General features: G+C 32.0%; 1 protein-coding gene across 1 annotated transcript; it reads left to right on the top strand.

Moving 5' to 3' along the window:
• The first annotated feature begins 13108 nt into the window (after positions 1 to 13108).
• Positions 13109 to 20642, top strand: LOC115989095 (pleiotropic drug resistance protein 1-like). Its single transcript, XM_031112757.1, has 24 exons — positions 13109 to 13719; positions 13818 to 13938; positions 14036 to 14124; positions 14222 to 14306; positions 14427 to 14586; positions 14710 to 14786; positions 15090 to 15143; positions 15236 to 15326; positions 15411 to 15712; positions 15817 to 16098; positions 16197 to 16513; positions 16603 to 16763; positions 16865 to 16968; positions 17054 to 17204; positions 17285 to 17407; positions 17498 to 17640; positions 17753 to 18085; positions 18427 to 18717; positions 18809 to 18892; positions 18993 to 19126; positions 19271 to 19498; positions 19583 to 19754; positions 19855 to 20109; positions 20225 to 20642. Exons 1-24 carry the CDS (start codon positions 13394 to 13396, stop codon positions 20486 to 20488), a joined length of 4347 nt encoding a protein of 1448 aa, XP_030968617.1. The 5' UTR covers positions 13109 to 13393; the 3' UTR covers positions 20489 to 20642.
• Positions 20643 to 24185: the final 3543 nt, after the last annotated feature.

The following is a 24185-nucleotide window of genomic DNA, read 5'->3' as shown; positions in this document are numbered from 1 at the left end:
GACCCAAGAAAGAAGGGATGGGATGACTTGGGGTCTCCAAGCCTAACAAAAGGGGGCCCAGCTGTCAACATTATGGGCAAGCTCATTACAATTTCTAGGAACAGGAGAAAAAATAAATTGACTCAAGTGCCGGAAAAGTAAACGAACGCTGTGCAATCTCATCCAAGTATTCGATGCAAGGACAACGGTAGGTGAACCGCCCGCCACCTTTCCTGTCTCTTTCAAAAAAGAACCCGTTTTTTGGGTGGAAGAAAATGCAATGATGAATAGAAATTTTATGGGAGAGTGGTACGGCATTCTCAGCAACAAGAAGTAAATGTGAAAGTGAAAGAAAATGCAAACAGATTTAAAAAAAAAAAAAAAAATTTGGTGCAAGGGGAGTTTTATTTATAGAGACAGTTTATAATAAGAGAATTTTGAAAACAGAATTTTACAAAATGCTTGTTTGGCATCCGGTTTTGAAACTACACTTTTTCAAAATATAATCATTTTAAAAGTCTTTCTTCCCTAATTATTTAAAAAAAAAAAAATCATTTAAGAGTTTATTTGCTTAAAAGCTTTAGGGCCGATTTGGCAGGAGAATCTTTTTTTTTTTTTTTTAAATAGTAAGATTTATTTTTTTCCAAAAAGTTGAATTCGAAACTAGTTTTCAGATAATAATTTTTACATTATATGTGTTTCGCTCACACTTTTAATAACAATTTTCAAAATACTAAAAAAAAAGAGATGTTTGGGACCACTTCTACTTTTAATATTTTTTAAATTTTTTTTAATAAAAAGTAACATATAGATTATTTATTTATTGGATAATAATAAGGGAATACGACTCATTTATCATTTAAAAAAAAATTATAATGCTAAGTTTCAAATTTGAAGTTTGATAACTTTTTTTTTTTTTTTTTTTGATAATGAATGATAAGCTCCTTAATTTAAAAGATAAAGAATTTACTTTGGACAAATATGTGATATCTAATCTATTCAAATTATTTACAACTATGCTACTAAAAGCATTTTTTTTGTATTTTGAAAACATTATTTTAGTAGTTTTCAAAATCTTGTTTTAAATAAAAAAAAAATAGGAAAAAAAAAATTTAAGTATAGGACCCAGCATTTTATGATTTCCAAAACAAAAAATTGTATTTAAAATCCTCTTACCAAAGAGGTCCTTAAGTTTTTTGTTATTTTATTTTTTGTCTTAGCCTTTTGTTTCAAAATAAATGTAAAAAACTTTTATATATATATATATATATAAACTAATTTTTAGATTTTACTTTTTATCACACATTTAATGTATAGATCATCAAAAAATTTGACTTTCAATAAATACTACACAAATAAACTAAAAAAAAAATTAAGGGAAATTCTGAAAAAAAAAAAAGAAAAAGAAAAAGAAAAGAAAGTAAAAGTTTGTTTTGTTTTGTATTTTCAAAACACACGAAAATTAAAAGTGATGTAGCATGCAGATTCGATGCCCACACAGAAGTCAGAACGGGTTGGCTAGGTAGTTAAAGGGTCATTCAATTCAAGTTTGACAAAACCACCAAAAGTTAATTTGTGAGAAGACTTTATTTCCTTCACTGCCCGCATATTCTTCTGCATTAAAACTGCAATATCGGTTACCACACCTTAATTTGACTATATTGGAATGTCAACGTCTGCATTCATTGTTCAATCCCTGCTGTGCCGATGTAACTTGTAAGTTCTGCATGGTAGCGAATGCCTGATTCTAAAAAAAAAATTGATATATTTTTAATTTTTTAGAAACATTATATGAGAAAAAAATGTAAATAATTTTTTTGAGTTTATATTTTTCATAGAAGTAGTGTTAAAAGTTTTCTAAAATAATTTATTAATAAGGACAAGGCTTAATTAGGTATAGTATTTATCTATTTTTTAAGTTTCTTTCTTAAAATTCTGCTATATAACTTTTTTCTCGTGGAATGAAAATGTATTTTCTAATTAAGTTGTCAAATGACAGAATCTTAAAAAGAGAATCTAAGTGATAATACTTAAGGTACTATTTTGTCCTATTAATAATTATCTTATAGGGCACCCATTAACATAACCTATAAAAGATTCGTGAGAATTAATGTTAATTTATAGATTTAATAATTACACAAATATTGTGAGAAAAAAAAAAGAAAAAAGATTTGTGTCTGCTATATATAACCCAAATCTTAAACATTTAGTTCAATTTCAGACGTTCACTCCAATTGTAAGCTATTCAAAGTCCAAACAAAACACATACCAATTGGAATCCCTAAAACTTTATAATCCTGCCACAAGCCAAACAAAAACTTCCATTAAATGTCCATTTGGATTTGTTAGGCTTTAGGTTGGAAAATTTCATGACATTATAGCTTAATTTCGTCATAAGTCTTCGTAAGTTCTAGATTAAGTTTCCAAAAGAAGTTCAAAGGAAGAAAAAATCTGTAATTTTGACTGCCCTTTAATCAAGTCTTGATTAATTGAAGCATAGGTTTTTCAAACTTCAATCGTGACTTGCTCGATTGAAATGAAAAGTCTCAACACTTTGATTATAGCTCACTCAAATGAGAATTAGAAAACCTTTTTTTTTTTTTAAAGAGTTTCAACCTATGACGTCCATTCTTGATGAAAGCTCTTTATCGTCAGATCAAGACACCAATAAGTTTTTTTTGGTGTAACAGGGATTGAACCTCAAATTTCTTATACAACCATCAGAGACTTTACCAGTTAAGCTAACCGGAACCCACTGAGAATTAGAAAACCTGAATATGAAGTGAAATATATATATAAGATAGTTGTTACATCATAAATTGTACTCTATATGCAAAATTATATGTGTCAATTATGCAGTCTTACCACCACGTACTCTTGGCGCGATGGTCACTCCATAAATATTAAGTTCTTGTGGGGTGTGGGGGGTAAGGGTCAGGATTCAAGTCTCTAGGAGGGAATTTCACACACATATACACTTAGTTAGGTTAAAGTAGAATTTCTATTTGGAAAAAAAAAAAAAAAAAAATGCACAGCCTTATTTATAGGTTCAAAGTCCTCGTGTTGTATACTTCAATAAAGAAAACCTAAGTCTAAATTTCAGCAAAACGTGAATTCAGACAACTAAGAAGATTATCAAGATGGTCCAAAGTCTAAATTTCGGCAACACGTGAATTCAAACAACTAAGAAGATTATCAAGATGGTGTTGTTGCTACCATGACTCGGATTAGAGTAGAAGCTACAAAGTCATCCTGGTGTTAATGTAGAAATCACATCTTCAAGGTGGTCCTTAGAGTCACAGTCTAAGAATAAGTGTTTATTCTAGATTATAAACTTCAATTTTATTCTAGAGAATTATTCCTTGGGGTCAGGGAATCCTCATAGTGGCTTTTCCTTTAAATGTGTCCATTGATTTTCACTTCATCATCGTATGCGACGTTAATTATTTTTTATGTTTATTGCTTTCTACAAGGCAATATTGCCTGCTCGTGGTGTAATTTCTTGTGTATATTGCATGCATAAATTGGTTGATTTGTAATAAATTGATTAATCTGCTGTTTAATTAATTTTTGGCATCAAAGTAAGAGTTTCCATAATGCAATTTTTATCTAAAAATTTATTTATTTTTATTTGTTAAATTTTGATTAAAACATAATTATAAAAAAAAAATACTTTTAAAAAACTTTACAAAAAAAATGCACAAAAAACATGAATTAAAAATTAAATTGTTGACAAACACACTCTAAAGTCTAAAAGCACAAGTCATCGACATCATGGGTTTTTTTTTTTTGAAAAAGATATTAAAATGAAATGCATGGAACTTTTTTTTTTTTTTTTTTTTGAGAAAGAAAATGCTTGGAACTTGAAAGTTGGAACCCCGCATATATTTTCGTATTTTATAGTGCACAATTACTATAAAGCACATTAAATCCATGGCCAATTCTTTCTAGAGCACTTTTTACTTTACTTTATGTCCGTTGTCAATCCCCAATTATTATGCTTTTCAAAAATAAGTATAATTATTCATATAGATACTCTTTTTTTCTTTTCTTTTTTTGAGAATCTGTTCATATTGATACTTTAGATACGTTGAAATATCCGATTTCATTAGAGGATATGGAAGATATAATTCGTTATGGACTAGCTAATTAATAGGCGTAGTGAAATTTATCTCAAAATGGGTTCCTACACGGATGTCATATGCGATGAGCAAGTACATTCTAAATTCATATGAAAATATACTTTGTAAAAGAAAGATATATATACACACATACACACACACACACATATATATATATATATATATATATATTGTATAATGCTCATTAAGTGGTATTATATTTGAGAATTATTGATATTTTACATGTTATTGGAAAAGTAAAATTTGGATTATTATGATTGATATAATCAATGGTGGCTCTATGATTTTTTTTGTAGTGGAATCAATAAAAAGATGAATCTTGATAAGAGATAAATCTTGTGGTCTACAAGGATTTTTTATTACAAATTTATCCATAATACTGGTAAGAGAATAAAAGATATACTATTAGTTCATTTGAAATATTATTTCACATTACAATGAATATACTAAAATCATCTATTATTTGAAATATTAAAATCATGAAAATCATCTATTATTTCTAAATACAATAAACATATTAATTATTGTTGTTAAGTGAATTTTAATTACTATTTAACAAATTCTTTTATTTATTAGTTTGTCTTTATTCTTTACAATTCTTTTATGTAATAATTCAACTCTACTTTGACAATTATTGTTCTTTGTAGTTGTATTAAATTTGGGTTTTGATTATAAGACAGCTTATTACTTCATTTTTCCTACTATATAGTAGGAAAAATGAAAAAGTAATAAGCTATCTTATAATCACATGAGACTCACAGATATATCTGTGAGTCTCTATTTATTTTATATTTTCTGCAAAAAGTTAGATAATTATTCCCAAACGGACACTAAGAAATATTTTTGTTGTGTTAACATTTGTTTTTGTTTTCACTCAACCACTCTTAGCCTATCCCATGCCCCTAGTCTTCACTTAAAAAATAACAAATTAAAAGCACATTCAAATTCAAAAACTAATTTTTATTTTCAAGGTTTTAGATCAAATTAATTTTTTATTGGGCTTTTTTCTGTTTAAAATTGTCAAGATATTGGTAAGAAGATCACGTTCAAGGTTATTTTAGTTGTGATTAAAAAAAAAAAAATAGGTCTAGAGTGTTCAAAATTTTATTTTAGGGGATCAAAATAAAATAGAATAAAAATAAAAATATTATATATATATATATATATATCTTTCTTTTCCAAGCCAGGAGGTTAATTTGAAACCCCTAGGTTATGGCTAGCACCACCCTTGGATATAATTCAGTATATAAACATATTGTTTAAGAAAATCAATTTACTAAAACTTTTACTTAGGTGGAAGTTTGAATGAATAGCACCTATTTCTCTATCAAAGAAAAAGTGCACATGGCACACATTCAAAAATGAGATGGAAGTAGTTTTGGGATAATATACTTAAGCCCTAGTCAAAGTTACTGAAGAGTGGGGAACTCATGACCTAACCATGACTTGAGTTGCCCTTGAGCTATACAAGTGTTGGAAAAGGAGAGTTCTTTTGATTAGCATGTCGCAATCTACTCGCGACTTGCTCCATGAAGAAATTCTAGTACCTTATTCTTATCTTGAGCTAGCTAATCTTGTACCAACTCCAACCTATTCCAATTTGGAAGAACAATGTGCGAAAACTCTAAGAGAGTAGTTTGAGGGTTGTGAGAGAGCTTTGAGAGTGAAAACCTAGTCATTCCTTATGAGACTCCATAACTTTTATCTTCTCCTTCCCTCTCACCATGTTCATATCTTGAGAGGAGATTTCTCAAGCATTCTATATTATCTTTAAGTGATATACCTTGAGTGATTGGTGTGGAGAGCCATTGGAGTAGCAATACCACAAATCCAAGAGTTCTTGGTGGCTTAACAATATTGGTCACTCAACACATGGACTTTGATAATTGGTGAATAAAGGACTTCGAGAAGTTGGGTGGTTGGAGCTTAAGAGCTCTAACACTTAGGGATGTTTAGGCTTGGAAGGTTTTTATTCAATCTTGTACTGCAACTATTCACTAGTGAAGATTTGACGGTGGTGCTGTATAGAGGTTTTTTGCTGGAGGCTTCAGTTTCCTTTTTAAAAACACGTTTCTGTGTTTTTGTGTGATTTTCTTTTATTTATTCTGCATTTTATATTCCTTTATATTTAGTTATTTCTATTTGAATATGCATGCAATGGAATTTAGTTAATCACTTATATTTGGTATTAATTGTTAGATTAAGTTAAAAATGGTTTAGCCTAAAAATTGGTAATTGGGGTCTAAATATATACCTAGGGTGTTAAGTCTTTAACCTTCCATTTTTAATTTTAATCAAAGTTTATTTATATCTAGGTGTTAGGTCTTTCACCTTCCATATTGTGTGTGTGTGTTAACAATACTTAGTACTCTAAAAAAAAATTAAAAAAAAGGGAAGATTTGAACCATAGTGTCTCTATTGGAAATACCAAAAGGTACCAATCGGTTGAGATACAAGGATTTTACCTATTTATAGAATATACTAGTTTTTTTTTTTTTTTTGGTGACTAATTTGATAGTTGAGTCAATGTCAATGTTCGACCCAACCCGCAAACATGACACGAACTCGACATGGGTTTTTTCGGGTTAAGGTTGGGCCTTAATGGGTTTGGGTCATAAATGGGTCAACCCGAAAGCGACACGATAAGAAACGTGTCACAAGCGGGTCAGCCCTCGTAACCCGCAATAGACACGTTTGATACGCCAATTTATTTGTGTCAACCCGAAAATGACCCAATTAACACAACCTGTTTAACTCGTATAACAAATAAATATTTATTTTATTTTAGATTTGTCAAATATCTTTTATATTCAACATATATTTTAAATTTAAAAAGAAAACTGAGTAATTACAAAAATTTACAAGAGATATAATTGGAAATTAAAACTTTACAGACCCTAGAACTACTAATACTTTTTTTTTTTTGGCATAGAACTTGCACAAATGAAATTGGATGACCTTGTGGAAGATGTTATGAATTTGGACATCAACAAAGAATCTATAGATGATAATCGTGGTCATAACAAGGTTATCAATTCCGTATCGTACGGTCGGAATATACCGTACCGGCTAGCAATCCAGTACACTCGATCCCCCTGTTTCGTACCGGAAAAAATACCGGCTATACCGGCCAATTTCAGGCAATATCGGCCAGTACCGGGTGTACCGGCCGGTATAGAAAAAAGTTTTTTTTTTTTTTTTTTTTTTTTTTTTTTTTTTTTAAGTTTTGTAATTTTTGAATTTTTGTTAGGACAGAATGGTAACTTATTTGTATTAACTTATTAGTATTATTTGTTTTCTTAGTATGTAATGGTAACTTTTAAGCTTTCTATTTTATTTTTTTTCCCTTTTAATTGATACTAAAGTCTAAAATCATGAATAATTAGTTCTGAATTGAGGAAATGTTTTATGGTAAACTTTTATATTTATTATAATATATATATATATACAGACACATACATACATACATACATACATACATATATATTTATATTTATATTTATATTTATATTTATATTTATATTTATAAATATAAAAAATAGCGGTAAACCTGAAACGGTACACCGGTATTGACCGGTATCCGAAATATATCGTACCGGTGGCCAAACCGGTACGGCCTCCGAAACGATATTGACATCCTTGGGTCATAATCAGGATTAGTCTATTGTTTGCTCAAATTCTTTCAATATTGATACTTAGCATTTGGCGAGTTTCAAGGATATTATATTTTTGTTGAACTATGTTATTTTATTTTTGTTAAACTTTGTTATTTTGAATTTGGGTTGAAGTGTATGCACTTTTTTTGGAGTGTAAAAAACTTACTTTTAGATGAATGTTATATTTTTGTTGAATTATATTATGTTGAATATGGGTTGAAAACTTGAAGTGTATGCACTACTTTTGGGGATGCAAAATAAATTATTTCTAGATGGATATTATATTTAATATTATGCAAGTTGAAATGGATTGTGTTATATTTGTGTCAACCCAACACGACTCATTTATTAAGCATGTCAAATGGGTTGGGTTAGGTCAACCTGCCTTATTAACAAGTTGGGTTAGGGTTGAAGGATCATGACACGATTATTAAATAGGTCGGGTTAGGATTGAGCCATTTAGTTGAATACCCCTACCTCGACATGACACGAACCCGACACGTTAACCCGAATTGACACCCCTAAGTTGAGGGTGGGGGATTTAGTCATTTAAATCATATTGAAGACATCAAGAAATATCAATCAATTGAGCACAAGACTTTGACAATTATAAACCTAATTTAATTCAATGCAATTGATGCCAGCTAAGGTCACAAGAGTAATGCTACACCTACAACCATTAATTATTTTACAATATTTTTATAAATTGTTGATATGACCAAATCTTACTAATTCTCATCTAGCTAACTACTAACATCACTTCTTCTTCTTTTTTCTTCTTTTTTGAGAAAGCTAACATCACTTTTTTATTGACCAATAACCACTCAATATATTAATTATTTATAAAAAATATTATAAAATAATTTGTATCTCTAGTAATTTTTTTAAGTTGTAAATTGCAATCTTCTAAAAAAAAATCATAAATTGCATGAACTACTCGATTAAGACATATGTTTGATTCATATGATAGTCGTGATTCATATGATAGTGAAAACTCTTTTGCTTCACTATCATATGTATCACGACTATCATATGAATCACGACTTGTTGGTTTTTGATACTTGTGCCCCACGATCCATTACTACAAAAAAGTGAGCCAACTCAATTATGTGAAACTACCAATTGTTTTCTTTTACTTTGGCAGCAAAACTCTTAAAATTGACTTTTGGATTACACGACATTGGATTGGATTGGATACGGAGGAAAATTAGGATCTATTTCCAACTTTCAAATCTCAACTTTCTTATTCGGAAAGAAAATAAAATTTCCAACTTTCTCTTTGGACGTCATTTCCCCCTCGTGTTTGCTTCCCAAGAGTGTGAACCTTAACCATGATATTCAACTATCCTTTTTTATCTAGAAGCCCAGCTGAGAATTGTAAATAATACGGAAACCATTTATTATTTAGAAAATAAATATTAATTTATGACCCATTAATAAACCATTTATTCTTTTAATTATGACATATTAATTAAATTTTAATGAGAAATACCAACGAATGCTCTTAGAATATTAGTTAGTAATCCATTTAAAGAAAAATTTTATTAAAAAAAAAAAGTAATTAATGTTTTGACAAAACTTTCCTTAAATAGATTGTTAATTAATACTCTAAGGTTACTCATCAGTACGAACCAATTTTAATTCACATTATGATTTGTAAGAGTTCGCATCTTTATTTATGATATATTAATGATGCCCAACATACATTTGTTCTAGAAGGACCACCGTCCAGGTCCACAAAGAAAACAGAATACGTAACTTTTTTCTAAAATAATACTCCTAGTACTGTACTTAATAATAAAACTTATTGGTAACCCAACAGTGCATATTATGCAACTATGTACTTGGAACACAAGTCAGGCACTTGGATAGAATTATAGTAATCAACAATAAGTTTAGCTAAAAAAGATGTAATAAACAATAAGGGTCTCCTCCTTATCATCACATACGTATGTGATGATATCACTGCTTAGTTCATTACCTTATTCTTCCAAAAAAGATAAAATAAATAAATAACAAAACAAAACTGCTGAGCTATGTAGAGATGCAATGCCGGAATATAGTATTAAAGCATCTCCAATGGTATATGTAAAGGCAAAATATTTCTATAATAGAAAATAACATCATAAAAAGAGTCTCCAATGGATTCTCTATAGCTAGAATTTTTTTTTTGGCTCATGAACAATAGCTCATCAAGTCTGATGGGTTATTGTTCATTCTTCAAATGTTTTTTTTTTTTCTATTATAGTAATTAGGTGTTGAATAAAAAAATGTTAGAAGATGTGTAGTTATTAAAAAAAGAATAAATAATGAATGAAGAAATAATATTTAAATGAGATAGAGAATTTGTTAGAAAATGTATTTGAAAAAGTTGGTAGATAAAATATAAAAGTTACTGTTGATTCTCTAAAAAGTACAAAAATATGATGAATTTGCTGGAAATGCTCTTAGTAACTCCCATTATTTTTCAAGAGCAGAGTATTGTTTTGAATTGAAAAGTAGCTCATAGACTTTATTATTTATGCCAAAGTCAATAATTTAGTTATCAAAATAGTGATGATTTCCCATTAAAAAATAAAAATAGTAATAGAACAAAAGTCACAAGAATTTCAGAATACAATTATATTTTTATTTAGCTAAGTTTTGAAGTAATTAAATAAATCAGTTTATATAAACGAGTAATTATTCAATCCTCTTGGAACAATACCCTCTCACAAAAATGGTGGATTCTATTTATGTAAGAGGTGGAATAATTGATCTCGGAATATTAAATAATTTTTTTTATTTAAATTATACCCGTCAAATTAAAAGTTTATAAAATCATGATGATAAAAAATAACCATCACGAAATGGATATTATTAATTAAAATTCTATCATAATTATTAAAAAGGAAAAGTGATTTGAATAGACTTAGGTTGCGTTTGGATTGGGCGTTTTCTGCCCAATCCTGCGTTTGCGTTTTTCCAAAACGTTTTTTTTTTATTTATTTTTTTTTTATTTTTTCACGCGTTTCGGAGCGTTTTGGGTGTTGCTGCTACTGTTTATGCACTGTTCAATGAACAGTAGCCGCAAACTTTGACTTTTCAAATTTTTTTGGACCAATCACAGCACATCGTGTACTGTTTATGGACCCACAAATTTCACTTTTCAGCAACTTTTTCATTAAAAATGGGTCCCATGATACTATTCATATATTTAAAAATTATTTCGCTACAGTGTTTTTCAGTTTTCAGTTTCAATTTTCAGTTTTCAGCTGTATCCAAACGGACCCTTATAGCAATCCAATAATGGTATCTTTGAATGAACGAAAGTTTGAGCAGCCTCCCAAACCCGTCCATAACATTATAGATTATGGTCAACAAGTTGACATATTTTATTAATTATGGGCACCCTGTCCCTCCCAATATTCGCGCTACGAAATACCAATGCAATATCTTATCCCAAGTCCACCAACTCGACAGCTTTTGCCCTTTTATTGTCTTGATAACGCTTTTTATAGGAAAGTGGTTTACAATTGGAGGTCAGAAAGGTAATTTTGAATAAATATGTTCTCACCTTATTTGACATATCTAAACTTTATATACGCCAATAACAAAAGTAGGGTTTAATGATGAATAAATATACCCATGCGATTGGTGGCCTAGTGGCGCCTAGGCCCCTTAGGCCAACAAGAATTCTCTCGTGCAGTGTCTTCAATTCGACCGACAGAAACACGTTGATGCTTTTTGAATAAATTTAAAATCTAATTTATTTTTAAAATAATCTTATATATCATTTTATAAAGTTTCATTTTTTTTTTTTTTTTTTTTGTGGAGAACTTGTACTATTTTTAAGTAAAATAACTCAATGAAAATAAGCTATTCCAAGGTCTATGTCAAAGATAATATTAAAGTAAATAAATTTACTATACAAATGATCTTGTAGCTCATTCATATTACTCAATTCTCCTTATTTAGTTATTTCTATGTGGACAACTTTGTCCAAATGCACCCACACCCACTTGTTGTAAGGAAAGAAAAGAAAAAAGTAGGTGGTATTATTTAATTCTCTCGAAATCGAGAGTTTGAGGTTCAAATTTCTCTTCCCCATCACGTAGTAAGTTATAGTAAGTAAAAAAAAGAAAAGAAAAAAAGAAGGTAAATAAAAACTTAAACTTGGTGGTATAGTTTAATTACTTCTTTCAAAACACTTGCGTTTGAATCTTTCCTTCCCCTTGGTGTAAATAAAACAAGCGGTCCCCAACTTGTAGTATTATAAAATTAAAAAAAAAAAAAAAAATCCCCTCCCGTAGTTGTTGTAAGAGGGAAAAGAAACTTTAACTTTTATCCAAGATTTGTATGTTAATTAAAGTAATAATAATAAAATTGCTAACAAAAGATTGACTTGGTAAACAAGAAGAGAAGTGTTACGTCTACAACATTTTTACAACATTTTCACAATAAATCATAGGTGGTTAGTTGTTATTGGTTCAAATTTGAATTTAGCATTGAAATTACTTTTTTAACCCAACAATAACAACTAGTACCAACTTACCACTTAAGATTTATTGTAAAAATATTATGAACATATCATTTCTCAAACAAGAATAAATATATTTTGAGTTTTGAGTTTTGAGTCACAAAAATGTTGTAAAAAGAAGTGGCATCTTTTTTCAACTCCAAAGGACCAAAGTGATGACATTGAAATTATCTATCTTTTCAACATATAAATTGGTTTTGTAAGGGATAAAAAAAACTATAACTTTTATCCAAGATTTGTATGTTAATTAGTGCAATAATAACTAAATTGCTAATAAAACATTGGCTTGGTACACAAGAATGAATATATTTAGAGTTTACGAAAAATTATGTAAAAAGAATTGGCATCTTTTTTTCAAGTCCAAAGGACCAAAGTGACATTGAAATTGAATTTCTACCTTTTCAACATATAAGTTGGGTTTTGTAAAGGAAAAAAAATAAAAATAAAAATAACTTCTATCCAAGATTTGTATGTAGGTTTCATCCAAAAAAAAAAATGTATATTAATTAGTATAATACTAATAATTAAATTACTAACAAAACTTTGGTTTGGTACACAATAATAAATATATATATATATATATATTTTGCTAAACAATAATTAATATATTTGGAGTTTACGAAAAACGTTTTCAAAATAGGTGGCACCTAATTTTTTCGAGTCCATGAACCAAAGGTCACACTTTCATTGAATATTTACATTTCAACATGTGAGTTTCCGCGCCAGTTTCCACGTACGTACGAAGCATTAAAGGATATTGTGATGTGAATACACTTCCATGTCCTCACTCTATATATGTCACCGATAATGTTGCTTCATATTCATTGTTGGGACAAGTTCCAAACCAACATACAGAGAAAAAAAGCATAGAGAGTTTGATCATCTTTTTTTTGTTTAATTCACTTCTATATTAAGAAAACAAAAACTTTTTCTGGGTTTTGGTGGGCTTTTGCAGTTATTGCAGCAGGACCTGTCTTTGGTTTTAGCCATAAAGTTTGAACATTTACACACATTGAATTGAATTCTGAAGAAATATATATATATATATATATATATATTTCTGGGGGGGACTTGGTGGGTTTTAGCTGTTGGTTGTAATGGAAGGGGGTGACATTTACAAGGCTAGTAGTAGTATAAGAGTGAATAGTTCTTCCCGATGGAGGAACAACTCTGTGGAAGTTTTCAACAGGTCTTCACGTGAAGAAGACGATGAAGAAGCTCTCAAATGGGCTGCCCTTGAAAAGCTTCCAACGTTTGATCGTCTAAGAAAAGGTATATTAACTACCTCAAAAGGTGAGGCTAATGAAATCAATATAGAAAGTCTTGGATTTGAAGAAAGGAAGCAATTGCTTGAGAGGTTGGTGAAAGTAGCAGAAGAGGACAATGAGAAGTTCTTGATGAAGGTCAGGAACCGGATAGACAGGTAAGAGTTCTGCCAATTTATGTTTCAAAATTTTCATATATACTTCGGTTTGTATTGTAATGGATTTTAATTTCTCGGGTTTCTTGGAATTTAATTAGAGTTGGAATTGATCTTCCAACAATTGAAGTACGATTTGAGCACCTAAATGTTGAGGCAGAAGCATATGTGGGTGGCAGAGCTTTGCCTACATTCTTTAACTTCATTGTCAATATTGTAGAGGTAACCAGCAGCAAAATATGTACTTGTCAGTTACACAATTTCGCTTTTGAAGTGTTTCTGTTAAGTTGTTATTGAATTTACTTTTCACTGTGCGCAGGGTTTTTTAAATTCTCTCTATATTCTTCCAAGTAAAAAGAAACACATGTCTATCCTTAAAGATGTTAGTGGAATCATCAAGCCTAGAAGGTGAGAAATCAACCTCAGCTATAATATGCACTGGACTCTGAATGTTTACGATTAGTTTCTAGGAACCATTCTCATTTTCTGCATATGTATTTTGCAGAATGACATTGCTATTGGGTCCTCCAAGTTCGGGGAAGACAACACTCTTGTTGGCTTTGGCCGGAAAGCTAGATCCTGATCTAAAGGTGAAAATAATTTGATTTCAGCTTCAACTCATCCTTGAATTTTGCAATTCTTTACTCTATTTAAATCTTTAGTATCATCTCTGATTAAAAGAAAAAAATATATATAAAATTCTTCTTCAGTTGTCTGGGAGGGTGACTTACAACGGCCATGGCATGAATGAGTTTGTACCCCAGAGAACTGCTGCCTATATCAGTCAATATGATCTCCATATTGGAGAAATGACTGTAAGAGAAACGCTGGGCTTCTCTGCAAGGTGCCAAGGGGTTGGATCACGCTACGGTCAGTTAATTTAGTGACAGGATCACTTATTTTATAGCTTTCCTTCAATATAAATTTCTAGATGAACTGTCATGAGTAATATGTAATATTAGGAAGAATGACCGTTGTTTTGGTAATCTGCAGATATGCTAGCAGAGTTGTCCAGAAGAGAAAAAGAGGCAAATATCAAGCCAGATCCAGATATTGATATCTACATGAAGGTGAGGCAGAAGCTCTTGACCTATAATTTGTATCTTTAGCAGAACTCTTGTATTTCACTTAGATCGAGATTTATAGTATTAGTTTTTCCCTTCTAAGGAAACTGTATCTGGACCTCATTTAACAATTGAGATTCCAAAAATAATAATAATGGTTGCAACTGTAATATTTCGCATAATTCATATTATAGTTGATCATTTATGTTCAATTTTGGATTGAGTAGCTTCTTTAATTTTATTTGTAACATAACTTATTCAAGTGAGTGATGGTGGCTTTCTTTTGTTTATTGGCTTCTATTATTTCAGGCTGCCACAACTGAAGGCCAAGAGGCAACAGTGGTGACAGATTATACATTAAAGGTAACATTGCCGGTTTTGGCATAGGCTTTCGACTATTAAGACACAGTAAACATAATATAATTTAGTTTCTTTAATTTGCTTCAAATATATAGGTTTTGGGTTTAGATGTGTGTGCTGATACCATGGTTGGAGATGAAATGATAAGGGGTATTTCTGGTGGACAAAGGAAGCGTGTTACAACAGGTATATCGAATCAATAGCAAATAGAATTCAGTTTAGTTGATATGAAATTGGATGTATGCTAATCTATATTGAATCAAATTATAGGGGAGATGTTGGTTGGACCAGCAAAGGCATTGTTTATGGATGAAATATCAACTGGATTGGACAGTTCGACAACTTTCCAAATTGTGAATTCACTCAAGCAATATGTTCACATTCTTGATGGAACAGCAGTCATCTCTCTACTGCAGCCAGCACCAGAGACATATAATCTTTTTGATGACATTATTCTCCTCTCTGATGGCTACATTGTGTACCAGGGTCCCCGTGAGCTAGTTCTTGACTATTTTGAATCCATGGGTTTTAAATGTCCGGACAGAAAAGGCGTGGCTGATTTCTTGCAAGAGGTTAGTGTAAATATATTCTTTTTTATCTCATCCATACTAATATAAAACTTAAGGATGAGCCTTACATGTGGAGTTCTCATATGTATTATCTGCGATTATGACAGGTGACATCAAGGAAAGATCAGGAGCAGTACTGGGCACACAAAGATGAGCCTTACAGTTTTGTCACAGTTCAGGAATTTGCTGAGGCATTCCAATCATTCCATGTTGGCAGGAGTATAGGAGATGAACTTTCAGTTCCATATGACAAGAGTAAAAGCCACCCGGCTGCTTTGACAACCAACAAGTATGGCGTTAACAAGAAGGAGCTGTTAAAAGCTAATTTCTCAAGAGAATACCTTCTGATGAAGAGGAATTCATTTGTTTATATCTTCAAGCTTACACAAGTAGGCTTAAAACTTAATTTTTTACTCTTGCTTTAATTTGCATTTAGTATGATTTTGATTTTTAACTTTGTTTGTTTGTTTGGTTTTTGTGCTTTTAGCTTTTTATGATGGCTCTGATTGCAATGACACTTTTCCTACGGACAAAGATGCCTCGTGAATCAGTAACCGATGGATCAATTTATACGGGTGCTTTGTTCTTCACTGTGATTATGATTATGTTTAATGGAATGGCAGAGCTTTCTATGACGATTGTAAAGCTTCCTGTCTTTTACAAGCAAAGGGATCTCCTCTTCTATCCTTCTTGGGTATATGCTCTTCCAACATGGATCCTCAAGATTCCAGTAACATTTTTAGAAGTTGGAGTTTGGGTATTTATGACCTATTATGTCATTGGATTTGATCCAAGTCCCGGAAGGTAATTATAATGATATTGTGGCTCATTTAGATATTGGTTTAGCTTGTGTGTTATATTCTAATCAATATATTCAAATGTATATATTGCAGGTTGTTTAAACAATACCTTCTGCTCTTACTTGTGAACCAAATGGCTTCTGCATTATTCCGAGCTATTGGAGCAATGGGTAGAAACATGATTGTTGCCAACACTTTTGGGTCCTTTGCGTTGCTCTTACTTTTTGCCTTAGGTGGCTTTATACTTTCCAAAGGTAACAATATACTAAACTGAGAAATTTATTTAAACCTTTTTTCAGTTTGTTATACTATACCTTTAAGAACTGCCTTTTCATCTGTTGACTTACTTCTATAGATGATATAAAGAAATGGTGGATATGGGGTTACTGGATATCGCCTTTGATGTACGGACAGAATGCAATAGTGGTGAATGAGTTCCTGGGGGGAAACTGGAGAAATGTAACTTCTTGACTGTGCATCTGAACATTTATGCCGTCTTCCTGTTAATAACAAGCTAATGCTTGATTAAATTGTAATAATATAGGGTAGCACAACGGAAGCACTGGGAATTTCAGTTCTGAAGTCTCGTGGGTTCTTCACACAAGCATATTGGTATTGGATTGGCGCAGGAGCACTGGTTGGATTCTTACTAGTTTTCAACATCATTTTCACGCTGGCTCTTGCTTATCTTAACCGTGAGTATCTCCACCTTTTCCGCTATATGTTGTATAAATTTAGGAGCTTTTTTGTTAATAATGTACCATTTGTTGTGCAGCATTTGGAAAGGCACAGACTGTAAAATCAGATGAACCAGAGAGCAATGAACAAGGACAGAGGACAGGAGAAGGCATACAATCAACACTCAGAGGAAACAGCTCAAGTCACCATTCCAACATAGGTAATATGTTGCAAATATTGTGTATTGTATCCTGTGAGTATCATAGTTTTATTTCCTTTTAGTTTCCAACTAAAGTTAATGGACGTGCAGGGAGTAGGAGGAGAATTAGCTCATCTGCAAGGCCAGGAGCTGAAATTGAGGCCAGTCGTAATGGGAAAAGAGGAATGGTTCTTCCATTTGATCAACATTCTATCACATTTGATGATATTATATATTCTGTTGACATGCCACAGGTAACTCAAGTCATAAATATCTTAAAGTGAAGAGTTTCTTGTAGTGGCTTGGAAATTAATATTGTACCCAAAGTAGAAACTTGAGACCTGACTGTTTCGATTGGACATGCAGGAAATGAAGAGCCAGGGTGTTATTGAGGATAAATTGGTGCTTTTGAATGGTGTGAGTGGTGCATTTAGGCCAGGTGTTCTCACAGCTTTGATGGGTGTTAGTGGAGCTGGTAAAACAACTCTGATGGATGTGCTAGCTGGTAGGAAAACTGGTGGATATATTGAAGGGAACATCACAATCTCAGGGTTCCCAAAGAACCAAGAAACATTTGCTCGAATTTCTGGCTACTGTGAGCAAAATGACATTCATTCTCCTCATGTTACTGTGTATGAGTCCTTGCTTTATTCAGCATGGCTCCGCTTATCCTCTGAAGTTCATTCAGAAACCAGAAAGGTTGGTTTCTATAAGGCCATTCTAGTTCATGGTTTTTCTGTTTGCATTTCTTCCTACTTTTTTAGTGCAATTGACAGTATGTCACTTTGGCTGGTGCTCATGCTAGACTCTGGAAAATGCTTAAATTTAGCTCACTTGAATATTGTCATATATGAGATTGTTTTCTCTTGGTATGGTTGCAGACTAAGACAATATGAGCACGATTAAGCTCAATAAATTAGATTCTATTGTTAATTGTTAAGCATGATTCCATATTAAAGATGTTTGAGTTTGCAATAATAATCTTGACTATTATATCACTATCAGAATTCCTGATTCATGATTCTAACAAACGGTTGCAGATGTTCATTGAGGAAGTCATGGAGCTTGTGGAGCTAAACCCATTGAGGAATGCACTTGTTGGGTTGCCTGGTGTGAATGGTCTCTCTACTGAGCAGCGCAAGAGGCTCACTATCGCGGTTGAGCTTGTGGCAAACCCCTCCATAATATTCATGGATGAACCAACTTCAGGTCTAGATGCAAGAGCTGCTGCAATTGTTATGAGGACAGTTAGGAACACGGTGGACACTGGAAGAACAGTTGTGTGCACCATCCATCAGCCAAGCATTGACATATTCGAAGCTTTTGATGAGGTAAGGACTATTAACTATCAAGAGACTCAGTGCAAATGTGTTGGTTTTCTTCTAGATTTGAGTATGAAACATATGTAACATGTATTTGCAGCTTTTCCTTATGAAACGTGGAGGACAAGAGATATACGTTGGGCCATTGGGACACCACTCAAGCCATCTTATAAAGTATTTTGAGGTAGGATTCTTTGAAGATCAGAATTGCAAACACACAACGGCCATAAATATTTATCTATGTTGTATATTTCCTAATGCATATACCTTTCCTTTGCTTCTAGAGCATCGAAGGAATCAGAAAAATTAAAGATGGTTACAATCCAGCAACTTGGATGTTGGAAGTTACATCTTCAGCAGAGGAAATAGCTTTGGGTGTTGATTTTACTAATGTGTACAGAAACTCAGATTTGTACAGGTATGTTTAATGTTATATTAAATGCTTTACAGGATTGAAAAACGATTTTACTATCTGGGAAATGTTTAAATAAGTTCTTTGTTGTAGTAATGTTCTTTGAATTTAAGGCTAAAACTTCTACTAACTATGTGGCATATCCATTAGGAGGAACAAAGCATTGATACAAGAGTTGAGCAAACCTGCTCCTAATAAAAAAGAACTCTATTTCCCAACCCAATATGCACAGTCATTTTTCACTCAATGCATGGCTTGCTTGTGGAAGCAACACTGGTCCTATTGGCGCAACCCACCATACACTGCTGTGAGATTTCTGTTCACAGTTTTCATAGCCTTGATATTTGGGACAATGTTCTGGGACCTTGGTTCCAAGACGTAAGTTACTGCTACAAAAATTTGAGAAATTTTGAACACTCCAATGGATTACTGCTACATTTTAATATAATTTTCAAATTGCAGCAAGAGGCAACAAGATTTATTTAATGCAATGGGTTCCATGTATGCTGCTGTTCTCTTCCTTGGTGTCCAAAATGCTTCATCAGTGCAGCCTGTAGTGGCAGTTGAACGAACTGTCTTCTACAGAGAAAGAGCTGCTGGAATGTATTCAGCTTTGCCATATGCATTTGCACAGGTAACTAGGGTCACATCTTGCAGGCTTAACCTATAAAGTATTAGTGTATTATTCTACAATAATTGTGTATGTTAATGCGACTTACTATCTTTTGTCACAGGTTACAATTGAGCTCCCATATGTTTTTGTACAAGCTGTGTTTTATGGCATCATAGTTTATGCAATGATTGGGTTTGAATGGACTGTAGCCAAATTCTTTTGGTATCTATTTTTCATGTACTTCACATTGTTGTACTTTACCTACTACGGCATGATGACTGTGGCTGTGACGCCAAACCACCATATTGCTTCCATAATATCGTCTGCATTTTATGCAATATGGAATCTATTTTCAGGATTCATTATCCCACGAACTGTAAGTATTTTCCACTTTTGATGTGCAGGTTTTCATGTGTACAAATATATCTAACAATTACTAAATCCTTTTCATTTTCCCTTTTCCTTTCATTTATCTACTTGGAAATCAACAGAGGATTCCTGTATGGTGGAGATGGTACTACTGGGCATGTCCAGTAGCTTGGACTTTGTATGGATTGGTTGTTTCTCAATTTGGAGATATAGAGGAGTTGATGACTGATGGCAATAATGAATCAGTAAAAGAGTTTGTTAAAAGCTATTTTGGATACAAGCATGATTTTCTAGGAGTGGTTGCGGTTGTAGTTGCTGGGGTTGCAGTACTCTTTGCATTCATCTTTGCAGTTTCCATCAAGATTTTCAATTTCCAAAGGCGATAGAAGGTTGTTTTGATTATCTTGTATAGTATGTTTTTAGGATTAATGCTATCTTGCAAGTCCAAGATGTTTTGTCTCTTACACCAACAAGATGTATCTTGAAACACTTTATTATTATTATTTTGAGGAGGAATACTATGAATTTTATTCAAAGAAAGTCAGTCATGATCAACGAAAAGAACATAAATCACATGTGGAGGAACATCTTCTATCCACACTAGAAAACCTCTAACATGTTTAGTATGTTTACTAGGTTGTGAGCTACAATCACTACAACAATATGTATTTTTGGCGACAAATATTAGTGACGAAATTTTTTTTGTCACCAAAAGTTAATATATAGAGACGAAATTCATATTTCATTGCCATTTATAAAAAATTAATAACATTTGGCAATGAAAATTAAAATTTTTCCCCAACTGTCATTTGACGACGAAACTATTTCTTCGCTAAATAATGTATTTAGTGAGGAAAACATTAGGCAACAAAATGTTTTCGTCACCAATTTTTTTTTTTTTCAATAGTCAAACCTTTTGGATATGAAATTTTTCATCACCAAGACTTTTGACTACGTGGCATACGCGTTGAAACCAATTTCGTAGCCAAAAAACAAATTTCGTCGGCAAAAGTCATTGTGACGAAAAATAGGACTTTTGGTGAAGATAATTTTCATCACCAAAAATACATTTTGTTGTAGTGAATGTTACCAAGTCTACGTGCGAGAAAATGAAATACAATTATTGGTAACAATGGTAGATTTGGCCGAAGCGAGCATATGGCCAAATGGAGATATAGAATCCTCATCGGAGTTAAGAGTTTTAATCACAGTTTCAGAATCACCTTCAAGGATAAAAGAAGTGAAGTCGAGTTCCTAGGCAAATGAGATAACCCTTGCAATAGCCCTGGCCTCGATGAGGTCTGATGAGAAAGGTAGATAGGTTTGTTTCTAGAGTGATGCAATAGCTTGGCCCTAACATTCTCGAATTACCACTCCCAAACCAGCTTTGCCTAAATCTTGAAAGGTTGCCCCCATCGAAATTGATCTTGATTGAACCCTCAAGAGGAGGAGACCAGTGGACCCGTGAGCTTGTGTGGACAGAAGACCGGGCTGGGGTGACAGGATCAGTACGAAGAAAATCAGCAAGTGCTTGAATGGCTTGAGGGATCACCTGCAAGAGAGGAAACTCCTTGGAACTAATTCTGAGTTGGTTTCTTCAATACCATATAGTCCACATGACCATTGCCATCAATTCCAGATTTTTCCCTTCCTAATGCATGTAAAGAACCAAGTCCCTGAACGAAGGAAAAGAGCATGACTGCTGAAATGAAAACGTTGGAATCGAATCCCAAATATTCGAGAGCTTTGAACACTCCCACAGTGCATGAGACACGGTTTCTGAGCACATCTTACAATGTTCACAGATGACGTCGGGTAAAATTTTCCTCCTCCATAAATTCTGCTTGGTTGGGATTGCGTTTAGACAAGAACGCCACAAAAAATTGCTGACTTTGTTTGGAATCGATAGATCGTTATCTTGGGATTGGTTATTAGCAAGAGGGATCACAAAATTTTCCTTAGCAAGGAATTTGAGCCCAACTTTACTGTATAGACACCCGTTGAATTGAAGGGATCCTCAATTGGGGCATGACTTAAAGGGATACTAAATATCAACTCAACCTCGTAGGGATTAAACAAACCACGCAAAAAGTTGATATCCCACCTCCTCTCTTTCTCATGTTTTTGTAGTTCGACAAAACATTTGAATAAAGTCAGAATCAAAATATGGCTTGGTAATTTTGGGCTTCCATTTCTCAATATATGAAAATTTTATCTTTGATAGAAGTTATTATATAGTTTATTAGAAGTGGAATTTTGTTATTATTCCTACCTGAAGGTGAGCGGTTGATGATATGTCTCAATGAATTTCAGTATATTAGAGGTGGAATTAGAAATTTGCCTCTATTTCTAATTTCATTATAGTTTGCAACATGTTTTTTTGTGGCCTTATTAGTCATTAATGATTTTTCATTTCACTCCATTGACAAAGTAAATAAAAAATAGAAGAGTTTTTATCTTAAAAGCTTTCATTAACATGAAGGGCTATTGAAATCCAAGGGCCATATAAGAGTAGTACAGATTACATCATGCCAGCTATTCAACTAAAATTCTCTTCACAACTCTTCCGAACTGTACATAGCTTCCGAACTTTGGCTTCAACTAAAGTTCTTTTATTTTTATTTTTCCAATACGAAATTTTCTTTTTTCCAATACGGAATTTTCATGACCTTCGTATAGCTGTTGATATCTACATTGGCTTGACAAAAGATACTTATGCAAATGATCATCACCGCGCATTTAATGATCTCTTTCTTCAATAAATTGGAATCCTTTGTTATTGAGTATTTGTTTAAGGGCATAATCCTATTTGGACTTTATCTTTTGGTATTAGTATGTTTGATCTTTTTAGAATATTTCTATGGATCTAAACTCTAACCGTCTAACAATGAAAAAAAGAGAATAAAAAACAGTAAAAGAAAGTAAAACCCCCAAAAAGAAGCATTTGATAAAGTTTAAAGATGTAAGCTCAATTTTATATTTATTTCATTTACTAATTCTTTTGTGGAGTAATACTTATTAAATAAAATGTACGAGCATGTTATGATTATTGTAATATATTATTTCATAATATTTGTATATTTCTCATTTTTAACAATCTTATGTGTAAAGTTTTGACAATTTATCATTAGAAATGTTTAAACTATATTTTTTTTAAATCTAAACATATTAATATTTGATCTAAAAGTTTTCTGTGCTTTTTATTTTTTATATTAATTGGGAATCTGTGGGTTATTGGATAAGAGTTATGGATTTTAACTAAATTTCTTAGATCAAATGATAGTGTGGGATTTAGGGTTTGTGGTTTTATTGACGAGTATTGTAACAGGTTGCTAAAGTAGACACCTATTAAACAATAAGTTTGGGGATATAGATTTTTTTTTAATGTACTAAATTCATATTTTGTAGATTTTATTTTTAAGTTAGATACAGAGATGCATATTTTGGGGAATAGATTCAATTCTAGGCGCATTAACAATTCTTGTTAATTTATAATGACTTTTTTTAATTATTTTATTTTTTGTTCCATAATTTTTTTTTATGCGCTGTAAATAATACTAATAATTAGGGTAAACTACGTATTTGGTCTCTATTATTTATGTCTTATTTTAATTTGGTCCTCAACCTTTCAATTGTGTCAATTTGGTCCTTAACCTTTCAGTGTCGTTAATTTGGTCCTAACCTTTTAGTGTCGTGTCAATTTAGTCTTTGTCATTATCTCTTGGATGGAAATTGCTAACGTGTCTAATGACCAAAATAAAAAATTAGTTTCTATTGTTGTAACAATAAACTAATTTTTTATCTTGGCTAGTAGCCACATCAATATTTTCCATCCAAAAAATGACAGTAGGGACTAAATTGATACGGAACTGAAAGGTTATGGACCAGATTAACATAATTGAAAGGTTAGAAACCAAATTGAAATATGATGTAAAGGAGATGGACCAAATACATAGTTTACCCTAATAATAATTGTACAAGACATTTTTTTTTCCTTCATTTTATAACATATAACTATTAATAAATAAACCAAGATTAATCATATATCATACCAAATACCTTTCCTATGCATCGCACGGGTTA

The sequence above is a fragment of the Quercus lobata genome, chromosome 5 (assembly GCF_001633185.2).
Source record: "Quercus lobata isolate SW786 chromosome 5, ValleyOak3.0 Primary Assembly, whole genome shotgun sequence".
Classification (NCBI taxonomy): domain Eukaryota; kingdom Viridiplantae; phylum Streptophyta; class Magnoliopsida; order Fagales; family Fagaceae; genus Quercus; species Quercus lobata.
The sequence above is the reverse complement of the archived record's forward strand: the minus strand, read 5'-3'. Positions and strand labels throughout refer to the sequence as shown.

Coding starts and splice junctions, on each gene's coding strand:
- LOC115989095 (XM_031112757.1), top strand. CDS start 13,394: ATGGAAGGGGGTGACATTTACAAGGCTAGTAGTAGTATAAGAGTGAAT. Junction 13,939..14,035: donor TCATTGTCAATATTGTAGAG/GTAACCAGCAGC, acceptor CACTGTGCGCAG/GGTTTTTTAAATTCTCTCTA. Junction 16,514..16,602: donor TTTGATCCAAGTCCCGGAAG/GTAATTATAATG, acceptor TATATATTGCAG/GTTGTTTAAACAATACCTTC.